The sequence below is a fragment of the Lemur catta genome, chromosome X (assembly GCF_020740605.2).
Source record: "Lemur catta isolate mLemCat1 chromosome X, mLemCat1.pri, whole genome shotgun sequence".
Classification (NCBI taxonomy): domain Eukaryota; kingdom Metazoa; phylum Chordata; class Mammalia; order Primates; family Lemuridae; genus Lemur; species Lemur catta.
In genome coordinates, this window is record NC_059155.1 from 49994484 (window position 1) to 50007083 (window position 12600).

Sequence of the window (12600 nt, forward strand, 5' to 3'; positions counted from 1 at the left end):
GATACCAAGTTTGATCAATTTTATCTCCTAAATATTTAAAAAATCGAGTCCCTTCTTCATTCTCACTTCTACTCCCTTAGTTCAGGCTTTTATTATCTTTCATTCTGACTATTGCCACGATGTCCTTAGTGTTCTCTGTACATTTAAATCCAATTTTCCCAAATGTCAGTCATTCTAGAACCATTGTAACAAATTTCTGTCTGTATACCACCTGTACTATAATTTATTGAGTATGTTTTGTTAAATAAATTGGCTATTTTTCTTTACCTCACCAAAGCAATTATGTTTTTGAAACTATTTCAAATGCTTATTATAGTTTTGAATGCATTTAAAAACAAATACATAATTATTAAAATTAAAAATAATTTTCATTTATGTGCTATACTTTGGGAAACACTTATGTAAGACCCCTTGCTATTTGCCCCTCAATCCTTCCCACAATGCCTTGTAATATTGCTGCCATTCATTTCATTTATCCCTAAGCTATAATTTCTGGATACATTGTTGATATTATTATTTTGAACTTTTACTTGTTACATCAATTCAGAATAAGAGAAATAAAAGGTTTTATTTTACCATCATTTATTCCTTCTCTAATGTTCCTCCTTTCTTTATATAGATCTAAGTTATTAGTCTATATCATTTTCCTTTTCTCTGAAGAACTTCTTTTAACATTTCTTGCAAGGCAGGTCTTTTGTTGACAAATTTCTTCAATTTTTATTTACCTCTGTAAGTATTTCTCCTTCACCTTTGAAGAATTCTACATTGGTCTTCTCTTATTTTCCCATTTCTTTATTCATTTCTTTATTTTTGACAAATAATAATTGTGTATATTTACGGGCTATAGTTTGATGTTCTGATACATGTACATTGTAGAAAGATTTAGTCAAGCTAATTAACATGCATCACCACCTCACCGTCGTGGTTTTGTTTTTTTGTGTGTTGACAGCGTTAGAAGTCTGTTTTAGCAATTTTGATATGTTGAATATGTTACTATTAATTGTGGTCACTAGCATGGCAATAGATCACTAAAACTTATTCCTTCAATCTAACTGAACTTCATACCCCTTGATCAAACATCTTCCCTTTCTCCATCCCTACCCGCTAAACCCCAGCTTCTGGTAACATCTTTTAACTCTCTGATTCTATGAGATCAACTTTTTTAGATTCCACATTTAAGTCAGATTACACAGTATTTGTCATTCTGTGTTGGGTTTATTGCACTTAGCATTTTGTCTTCCAGGTTTATCCATGTTCTCATGAATGACAAAATTTTCTTCATTTAAAAGCTTTAAAGTATTCCATTGTGTATATTCACCACATTTTCTTTGTTCATCCATTGATGGACACTTAGGTTGCTCCTATCTCTTGGCTACTGTGGATAATGCTGAAATGAGATGGAAATGCAGTTATCTCTTCGAATGCCAATTTTAACTCCTTTGGCTATATATACACGTATAAGTGAGATTGCTGGATGGAATGGTAGTTCTATTTTTAGTTTTTTGAGGAACCTCTATACTATTTTCCAAAATGGCTATACTAATTTACATTCCCACCAACAGTGTAGAAGGGTTTTGTTTTTCTCCATTGTTGTCAACTCTTATTGTCATTTGTCTTTGTTATAATAGCCATTCTGACAGGTAATATCTCATTTTAATTTGCATTTTTCTGATAATTAGAGGTATTGAGCTTATTTTTAATATATCTGTTTGCCATTTATATGTCTTTTCAGAAATGTATATTCAGATCCTTTCTGCATTTTTAAATTGGGTTATTTGTTTTCTTGCTATTGAGTTCTTTGAGTTCCTTCTATATTTTGGATACTAGCTTCTTGGCAGATTTATGGTTTGCAAATATTTTTTTCTCAATCTGTGGGTCATCTTTTCATTCTATTGATTGTTTCTTTTGCTTTGAAGATATGATAAATACTTGGGTAATGGATACCCCAGATACCCTGATTTGATAATTACACATTCTATGCATGTAACAAAATTTCCCATGTATCGCATAAATATGTACAAATATAATATGCTTTTAAAAAAGAACAAAAAGCTCTGGGAATTTTTTAAAATGGCTACTTTTCTTCTCCCTCTGCGGGAAGCATGAGATGATTTTTCCCAGATCTTCATTATCAGAAATCTGATAGAACTCCTGAAGATAAAACTCACAGGATTATGAGGGTCTCCTTAGGACTGGGTTCCCTTGGGGTTTTTACCTCTCAAATGTGTACATATCAAGACTCTAGCAATTCATTAATTACAGTTTAGGTTTTCCTATCCTAGTACTGTTTCCCAAGAAGTTTTCAATTCCTGGGATTCTGTTCAAATAAATTTTGATTTTTTTTTTATCTGCCTGTCTATCACTTCAGTTCTGAGGGCAATAGTTTGCCTCTGTTCTCTGATGGGTCTAAGACCAGTTTGTGCAGCTTTTTTTGTTGTTGTTGTTGTTGCATGCGCGTTAAAGATGACTTCCTAGCTCCTTATATGCTAGACCAGAATTCAAGGGAATTTTTGAAACTTCAGAGACTTGCTTTTTATAAAGTTTTGATCTTTTGTAAACTGTTTGAATAATATACTTTTTTTCACCTTTGATTTTATTTTAAAACATTTTTTAAAAAATTTTAATTATTTTGGGTATATAATAGTTGTATATAGGGTATTATGTGATGTTTTGATATAGCATACAACATGAATAAATGAGGGTAATTGGGATATCCATGACCTCGGGCATTTATCATTTGTTTGTGTTAGGAACATTCCAATTCCACTCCTTTAGTTATTTTAAAGTATACCCTAACTTATTGATGATTATAGTCACTTTATTGTGCTATCAAATATTGTTCATCCTGATTTGGTACCTGTTAGCCATTCCCACTTTCTCCCTCCCTCCACAGTACTTTTCCTAACCTCTGGTAACCATCAAAGAATAACTTTTAATTCATATACCTTTTTCCACTTCAATCCTTTATTGTATAATTCCTATGTGTGTATATGTGTTTGTGTTTGTGTGTGTGTGTATGTATGCATTTGATTATGTAAAGTTTTATATATCCATTTTAGTAGTTACTTTTACAGCTGCAAGCTATAATGCACTTATTTTTCTACTTATTTATATACTATTGATTGAATCACTACCATGAACAACAATTCTTTTCTTTTAAAAGGTTTAAAAAGTAAGTTCTTTTGGATGATTCACTTTTTTTTTTTTTAAACTTCTCATATAGATCCTAAATGCCCAGGAGATGTTGATTTTCATAATAGTGACTGGGACATTAAGACAATCACCAGCTCCTTGAAATTCTACCTCAGGTAGGACTGATTTGAATGGGAACTTTGATTTTCATAGTTTTCTGGATGGAGATTAGAGTTTATGTGGTCCTAATTTCAGGAGGTTGCATAGAATTGCTAAAGAAGAAAAGAGCAAAGAGGATTTCTATCAAAAATGTACATTAGAAGACATTTTTTCATCTGAGTATTTAGGCTTGGAAAGCATAAAAATAATAAAATTGTCATTGTATTAAAGGCCAAAAAGATTATTTTAAAAATCATGCCCTTGAAATAATTGAACAAGCTTTGGCATTGTTCACAGAATGATGTCATGAGGGGTTTACTAATAAAAAATCATGAGTTGTAACAGTTCATGATTGTTAACATGTTTTAGTGAGTAACAACAATTTTGAAACATCAAATTGCATTTGGTCCAAAATAGTATGTCTGTGTGTGTGTGTGTGTGTGTGTGTGTGTGTGTGTGTGTGTGTGTGTGTGTGTATGAGAGAGAGAGAGAGAGAGAGAGAGAGAAAAGAAGTGTTCTATACCATGCTTAATCCATATGATAGAAAAAAATCCAAGAAAATTCAACCATAAAAATATTGGAGTAAATGAAGTGGCAGCAGGATGACTAAAAATGTTAAATTACCAGCAAAATTCGTGGATGCACAATGATAAAGAATATATTGTTTAGTTTTATGCCATCAGTGTGTATTATGCAAAAGGAGTTTGAGATGTATATTTTTTAAACCCATTCATTTCTTACCATTCTTTATGTCCGATCATATGCACTGACTGTACTTTATGTGCCAAAATCTCTTCGACTATTGAGCTCTTTAAGGCATTAAGATAGATACTTAAAGTCTGAAAAATATAATTAATCGAAAATAGATTTGGTTTCAGATGTCACTATTAAATGATCTTCTGCTTTAGCATCATCTTGGAGGTTTATGTAACCAGGAATGCTCTTTAGAAGTATTTCTCCTAATTTGCCAAAGTGGAAAAGAACTTTTATTGCAGGGTTTATTGTGTGCTAGGCAGTGTGTTAGTGCTAACACTGACAGTGTCATTGTTTTTTTCTCTTAATAACCAAGTATGGTACTTAGTGCTATACTCATTTTACAGATGAGGAAACTGAAGTATACCCCTTTTCCCGTTAAGTTATCTCTATGCTCACAGCTAGTATTATTTCAACCTCAGTGTCTTTGACTCTTAAGGCCACTTTTAAGGCCAGGGCATCTTCTTTCCTTACTTCCTATTCCCAGTGGGCATGGTCTTCTTGGAGTTGCTTGGATAACTTTGCAAAGATAGAGAACAATCTGCCATGTATACTTTCAGAACACTCGTGATGATGACAATAGCGGGAGTAAGTGATTCTGTGTCTCTAGCTCCTTCAAAAGAGTCAAAAATTTTAAGATTTGTATAGCTTAAGCCCTTCCCCATACTACATCATTCCCAACTCATCCCATAATAAGCAGTGTGGCCCTTTTGTAAGATGAGAAGATTGAGCCTGAAAGTGTAAATGGGTAGCAACCCCGATAAGAAATGTATGTCCTTGAGACTCTCATCTGTGGGCCTTTAATATATACCAGCCAGTGAACGACTATTTTGCTGGGTTTTTTTGGAAATTATTTTTATTTTTATTTTTTAGAAATGGGGTCTAGGTCTGTTACCCAGGCTGGTCTGGAACTCCTGGGATGAAATCATCCTACCATCATCTCATCCTCTTGAGTAGATGGGACTACAGATACTGACACTCTTTATATTTCTCAAAGATAACAGTGTTTTTAGATTGGGTGTCCTTCTGTGTTGTAGGTATCTAAATCAGACCCTATCTCCAACATTTCCAGAAAGCCATCTAAAAATCATGTCTTTTCTCTCTTATGTATTTTTAACCTCTCTCATTCAACTGGCTCTTTCCTCTCAGCATAGAAATAATTCCATAGCAATGTACATCTTTGAATCACTAAATTATTCAGTATAAATTTCTTGACTGTGTATTCTATGCCAAGCATAGATATCCATATGTATATAGATATGGTCTCTGACCTTAAAGAGTTTATAGTCTACCTATGGGAAAAGTCAGAAGACAAATAATCATACTAACATGACAAGCAGTAATGTGTGTATTAATTTTATGTTGGCGTTTAATAGGAAGACCTGACCTATTCTGGTTGTTTAAACTGAGGATTGAAACATAAAGTGGAAGCTGCTGGGAATGGGGCTCCCGACAGAGAGAACTGCACAACCAAAGGCCTTGCAGCAGGAGGCAAGAATGCTCCTTCCAGAAACCACATGAACCACTACTCAAGTGTAGAGAAGGACGGGAATATATGTAGGGGTCAGATCATACAGGGCCTTATGGGACATTTTAAATATTAGGGTCTGTATTTATTTTCTAAAGTAATGGGAATATAGTGAAAGATTTTAATCAGAGGGTTACATGATGTGATTTGGATTTTCAAAAAAAAAAAAAATAGCATGGATAAGTAGAGGGAGACAAACTGGGTGGAAGTATAAATCAATTAGCAGGTCTTTGCTGTGGTCCAGGTAAGAGATTATGCTCCTTCTTGGATTAGGGAATAGTAGCAGTGGATATTGGTAGAAGTAAGCATATTCAAGAGATTTAGGAGATAAAATTGATAAATTGAATATGAGAATTGGGGAGAGGGAAATAAAAATATGACTTCCACATTTCTGCCCCATGCAACCAAATAACGGCCACACATTTACTAATTTGGGAAATACAAGAAGACCAGAATTGAGTAAGACAATTAAAATAGGTTGTGGATATCTCAAATTTGGGAGCCTTTGAAGAAATCAGAGCATGATATTAAAAAGCTATTTGGATATATGGGTCTGAAACTCAGTGATGAGTCTGGGCTTGAGCTGAAAAATTGGGGATCATTGACCATATAGATGGTAATTAGAGCCAGGTACTTAGAAAAGATCACCTAATGAGATCCTTCATCCCTTCCCAGCCAAGCTTTTGTATCAGGTAATATACACTCTTCTAACTCCTCAGGTTACTCTTCAACTTATTGTAATTGGACTGTCACCTCCTACTCTCCAATGAAAGTTACCTTGCCAGGTGACTCCCTCAATACTGCACAGAAAGAACAATTGTCAGTCCTTACCTTATTTGACCTCTTTGTAACAATCTCTTTAACTTGTTTCGGATTCTGCTGTGTCACTTGCTTTTGTTTTTTCTCTTATTCTTTGGTCATTTTTGGCAGTTCCCTTTATGGTCTTTCTACTTGCTATTTCCCAGGGCTCTCTTTTTTATTACACTAGAGTGATGAAAAACTCTGCAGTGGCCAGGAATTAAAATGAGTGCAATAGAGTATTTTCATATTAAACACTTTGCACAGTGAACCTTTATTTGCACATGTAAATCCATGTGTTTATATACAAACTGCAGTATTAAATACTTCTATAAATAACTATGTGGGCCCAGTGGACCCAGATCTTTCAACTTTTCACAAGAGGTAGACAATATGGATTTTTATATGAAACAACATAATTTTTTATATTTTCATCATTGATTCAATTTCATTTCTTTTTTATATACTGTGCTAGACAAATAAGAAATGTGAGAAGTTCCCATATAGTGGTTTGGCTGCCAATTTGCCATCTCTCCTGGTGTATTGGCAACTATTCTGTTTTTAACCATGTTTCTAGGTTCATCTTTTTCCCATCTGCTGCTCAGACCTAGAAGGCCTTGCATCCAGCTTCTTAATAGACATCTCTCCCTTGCTAACCCAGAGGCCCCTCTAACTTAGCATGTCTACTTTGCTCTTGATCAATTCCTATCCTGTCCAGTCACCCACACCAGATTACCCTTTCCCTCACCATCATACCCAATCAGTAAAGGAATTCATACTTTAACATCTTTCAAAACACTCTCTTCACTGTTTCTATCTCTGTTGCCACTATTTCTATTTAAGTCTCTACTGTCTTTCACCTGGATTACTACAGCAGCAGTGGCAGGCAGTATAGTGTAGTAATTGAGAGCATGGGCACAGGAGACAAACTTCCTGGTTTTGCTACTTATTAGCTATATAATCTTGGATGAGTTCTTTAACTTTTCTGGGCCTCAGTTTCCTCACCTGTAAAATTGAGATAATTTCAGTGCCTACCTCACAGGGTTGTCATGCAGTTTAAATGAGTTAATACATATAAATCACTTAGTACAATGCTGAGTTTGCTATCATCATCCTCATTGTTATTATTAGTTGGTTACTTCTTTTCTCCGAGTCACCTACCATGTACCTTTATTTCATGATCACACTTGTCCCACTGTATTGCAAATTTTGTATATGGCACTCTGAGGTACTAGACAATCAGTTCCTTGGAGGTTTAGAGTATGCCTTACTCATCTCTCGATTGCCAGTACCCAGCACAATGCCAGGCACATGTACATGCTCGGACAACATTTTTTTAGTAAATGAAGAAACCTGTTTGAGTCTCAGTTTCCTCTTCTAGTGAATGGGGATTTGAATAAGTGCTTCCACCTCATGGAATCATTGGAAGGGTCAACTGGGAGGACAGTTTCAAAAGTACTTTGGAAATTCTAGAGATTTATCAAGTTGTAATTGATTCACAGTAGCATTCAGAATGGGTCCACTTTGGAATTGTGCAGGACTGGTTTGTGCCTCTTTTTTTTTTAATTTTGGGAGATAATTGGAGACCTTGCTAGAGGCGTCGGTCCATACTTTTGGAAGTCTTTTCTTGAATTACTACCAACTGGTCTTCTCGTGAGAAAGCTTCATGTGAGGAAAAAATGTATATAATCTCCTTTCTGAGCTGTGGAGCTCAGAAATTTCATCCTCGCTGCCCATAGAACTGAGGATCCAAGGCCTGGCTATTCCCTCCCTATAGGAACTTACAATCTTCATTCATTTCAGGAATCTTTCTGAACCTGTCATGACCTATAGGCTGCACAAAGAGCTGGTCTCTGCTGCCAGTAAGTATTTATGTTACTTCTTAATTGTGTTGTCCTGGTTACTTCATAAGGTTTGCACCAATAACCTAGGAAACTATTTGGAGGGAACGGATTGCAGCAAAAACTCAGAAGCGCATACACAGATTTTGCCCGCTGCCAAATGATAGTAATCTTGCTGTCTTACTCAAGAATTATGTATTACTTGTTATAAATCAATATTAGGTGAGTGGGTTGGAGAAAATGGCTAACTTGAGGGATGTGATAATATAAAGACTTCATCAATTTATTGATTTTATTGCCTCTTCCATCAGAACAAGAGCGTTGGCCCACATTACCAGGGGACAGCAAAATGGTTACATCACAGTTGCTGTTTCAGCTCTCTTCAGTGCTTTGTCTTTTCAAATGTGTTGTGAATCATTACTCCTATCTGTTAACACTAGCGTCACATTTTCTAGATGAGAAAACTGAGGGTTATGATGAAGGGGTACATGGGAAATAAGGTATATAGAATCACTCTAAAAGTTGGCAGCTAAAGAAGCATTAAAGCTTTTGGCTAAGGCCACTGTATGAATGTCCTTCTCCATGTCTGTGTTCCTGTATCATGCCCTCTGTGGTGTGCAGGAAAAAGATTCAGGGGACTTTACCTCTTACTGGGTCTTTGTTGAGGTAAGGGAGCTTTAGTCTTTACTTCCAGGGTTTCTCAGTGATTTTCATAGGAAACCAGAAGCAGCAATGCACCTCTTAGTAGGACAAGTAAGGTGGGTGGAATAGGTTTCTAGCTGGAAGTTTATACATGAGACTTTAGGAATAACTGGCTGTGCCCAGCATTCTTTTTTCCTCTGAGACAGTCTCTCTTCTCTTCTTATCTTTGTCATCTTCTCTTATTGTCTATTTTCATCTTCCTTCTAGGCCTATTTCTTTGTTCATTTTTATCTCTGTCTTTTTTTTTTTCCTTTTTTCTTTTTCTCTCTTTTTTTCTGGGTCTCTCTTTGTCATTGTGTCTTTGTGCCTATTTACTTCTCTCTTTTCATCTCTTTGACTCTCCCTGTGTCTCTGGTTGTTTTTCTCTGCATGCGTGCATGTGTGTATTTATGAGAATTTGCTCAAGACAATTGCCCAGAAAGTCAAACCGTCTCTTTCACTGTTCTCTCTCAGAGTCTGACAACCTGGATTACCGGCTGGGAGCTATTCACTCCCTGGTATATAAACTACCAGAAAAGAACCGAGAGATGCTGGAAATTCTGATACGACACTTGGTCAAGTAAGTAACTGCTGGGTTTTCAGAAAGAGTTCCTATTAGAGGACTGGCCCCGTGGTAAGATTATAGTGAAACTGCCGCTCAGTTCTTTCAGTCCTAGCACTCAACTGCTTCCTTGGCTGGCTGAGTGCTCTGTTAGGAAGGCAATTTTGCTTTGACCTTTATATATATCCTCTCAGTCATCATGTATCTTGGTTGTCTTAATTGAAGGATAACATGAAAGCAAACTGGTCTAAAAATAGGCTTTGCTGTCAGATAAACCTAGTTTTGAATCCTAGCTCTGCAACTTATTTAGCTATGTCATCTTAGGCAAACCTCTCTGAGTCTGTTCATCTGTATAGTGAGAATAGTCATGCCTAAAATGCAGCAGTGTTGTGTGAATTAGAATGAATGCAGGTCAAGTGCATGACACATAGGAGGCTCTCAAGAAATGAGAGTTGTTATTAAGATTCTGGTCACCCTCTTCAACCAATGGGTTAGGCAGTAACAGCCAGCAGCATTTCAGAGAGTAGGCCTGGTGAAGGCACTGAGATAGGTGGTCAAAACGGGTATACGTGCCCTGCAGTGATGCTTCCTGGCCAGAAGATTTAATGTTGTGAATAAATATGAATATACTTAACTCCAGTAAGGCATAAAATGCTGCTTAGCAGCCTGAGGCCCAAGGATTGCTTGAGCCCAGGAGTTCAAGACCAGTGTGGGCAACATAGTGAGACCCCAAATTAAACAAAAAGGCAGAAAGCACTCTGCCTATGAGTAAGCAAACCTGGTTTCTAGTTTCATTGCTGCTTACCAGCTTATTTGTGGACCATAGGCAGGTCATTCTCAAGGCTTCTCTTGGTATATTAAACTGTAAAGAAATGTGAAAATGAGCTTAGAGAAATAAATTGTAATACATTTTAAGTATATATATTTAGCAAATAAAACCATTAGCTCACTCAAAAATGTAGTAATGATATATTTTAACCTCCTTTGGAGAAGATCTCAAATATCTAAAATTGAGACCCTTAGTGAAGGTGGCACTCCAGGCCAATGACTTTCTTGGCCTCCCCCTGTGATAAATCGTGAGGGATTTGCCTATCTGGACCTCTGGTTTTCCTATGATATCACCAAAATATGATTCATTGCTGTCTTTCTAAGATGTTTTTATTCTTCTGTTGCAAATGAGTATTACAGATATTGATATAGATAATAAACAGAATTAAAAAGAGTATGGCTTTTATATTTATTGCCAGTATTTGTAATTTGGGATAATAGGGAACATTAAGCAGCATTTTTCTCTCCAAAAAGTAATTTGTGATAATCTTAGTAAAAGTACCAAAATCAGCAAAGAAGTCATTTGCATGTTAATTTGAAGTTTCCCTGGGGGATAGAGAGCTTGGGTTCAAGGTCTTTGTCACAAATTTGCTGTGTGACCTAAAGACTATCCCTTCTACTCCCTGGACCTCAAATTTGTTCGTCTAACATGAGGGTACTAGAACAGCTAATCTCATAGGACTCTTTTAGTTCTGACTTTCTAAGAGTCTTATTATGTGACAGGAGCCAAGGACACAACTGAGGATACCATTAGTGAATGACAGGGTCTTTGCCTCCATTCACCCAAAGGCTGGCTGCCTGGCTTACTTCAGGAATCTGTGTCCTCAAACTTCCTCAAAACAAAAGAAGGCATGAACACAAATAGAGCAGAGAAAAATAGACAAATACCCTTAAATATATTTAAAAATGCTCAAGCTCTGTCATAGTAAGAAACATGCAAATTATACCTATACTGACCTGCCATTTATTGTTGAATTCTAACGCTTGTTGATGAGACTATGGGTAATGCAGTATAGTCCCTGAGGGGAGGGATTTGGCATTATCTAACAAATCTGTGCATTCAGTTATCATTTCACCCAGCAATCCCACTTCTAGGCATCTATTCTAAAGATACACCTCCACAAATACAAAATGATATATGCACTAAGTTTGTCATTACAGCACAATTTTTTTTACAAGTTTTCCAAAAATTTTATTATTCATTCTTAAATTTAAATTAATTAAAATTAAGTAAAATTTAAAATTCAGTTCCTCAGTTATCTTAGCCCCATTCCAAGGGCTCTGCAGCCACCTATGGCTAGTGGATACTGTGTAGGATAATGCAGCTTCAGAAGAAAAGATAGACAATTTTTAATAGCAAAATATTGGAAAGAACACAAATATCTTACAATAGGGGAGTACTTGAGTAAATTAGGGTATGTTAAAAAATCTAGCATTATGTAGTCGTTCAAAAAAGAATAAGGAAGATTTCTGTAAACTGTGTTGATAGTGATTTCTAGGTTGCATTACAAATTTCCAGGATGTAGAATAAACAATAACAATAAAACCCAAGGTGTAAAACCCAAGGATATATAATATGCTACCTCTTTTGGGGATGAGACAAGATGGAAATAGAAATATATGAGAATATACACACATTTTCTTATTTTTGTCACATGAAGCACACTAAGATAAAAGAAAAACTGACCCCAAAAGTTAAATGTATGTAAAGTTACCGCAAGACCCAGAAATTACACTCCAAGATGTATACCCAAGATAAATGAGAACTTACTGTCAGCACAAAAACTTACGCACAAATGTTCATAGCAGTGTTATTCATACTTGTTCAAAGGTAGAAACAACCTACATGTTCATTAAGTTTGGTATACACATATGTTGGAATATTATTTAGCCCTGAATGAAATACTAGCGTGGGTGAACTGTGTTATGCTAAGTGAATGAAGTCAAACACAAAAGTACACATATTAATATTAAATGGCTCCATTTGTATGACATGTGCAGAATAGATAAATTTATAGAGACAGAAAATAGATTAGTGGTTGTCTAGGGCTGGGAAGTAGGGATGTAAGAAGGAATAGGGACCGACTGATAATGTATATGAGGTTTCTTTTTGGAGTAATGGAATTTTGGGGAATTAGTGGTGACAGTTGCACAAGTCTGTGAATATATTAAATACCTTTGAATTGTACTCTTTTGAAGGGTTAATTTTATGGTATGTAAAATATTTCAAAGAACTTGTTACAAAAATAATGAAAATAGTTACTTCATGGGATAGGTGACGAATACAGTGGAGGGGATGTGGATAAGAACTAGATTCC

The 12600-nt window shown here is 35.7% G+C and overlaps 1 protein-coding gene across 2 annotated transcripts in view; it reads left to right on the top strand.

The window, feature by feature from the left end:
- OPHN1 (oligophrenin 1) overlaps positions 1-12600 on the top strand; it is a 315778-nt gene that overhangs the window by 241485 nt on the left and 61693 nt on the right. For both annotated transcript variants that reach the window (XM_045538904.1, XM_045538903.1), the window contains exons 16-18: positions 3224-3308; positions 8174-8232; positions 9367-9472. In XM_045538904.1, the coding sequence (XP_045394860.1) occupies positions 3224-3308; positions 8174-8232; positions 9367-9472 (250 nt within the window). The remainder of the gene's footprint in view (positions 1-3223; positions 3309-8173; positions 8233-9366; positions 9473-12600) is intronic.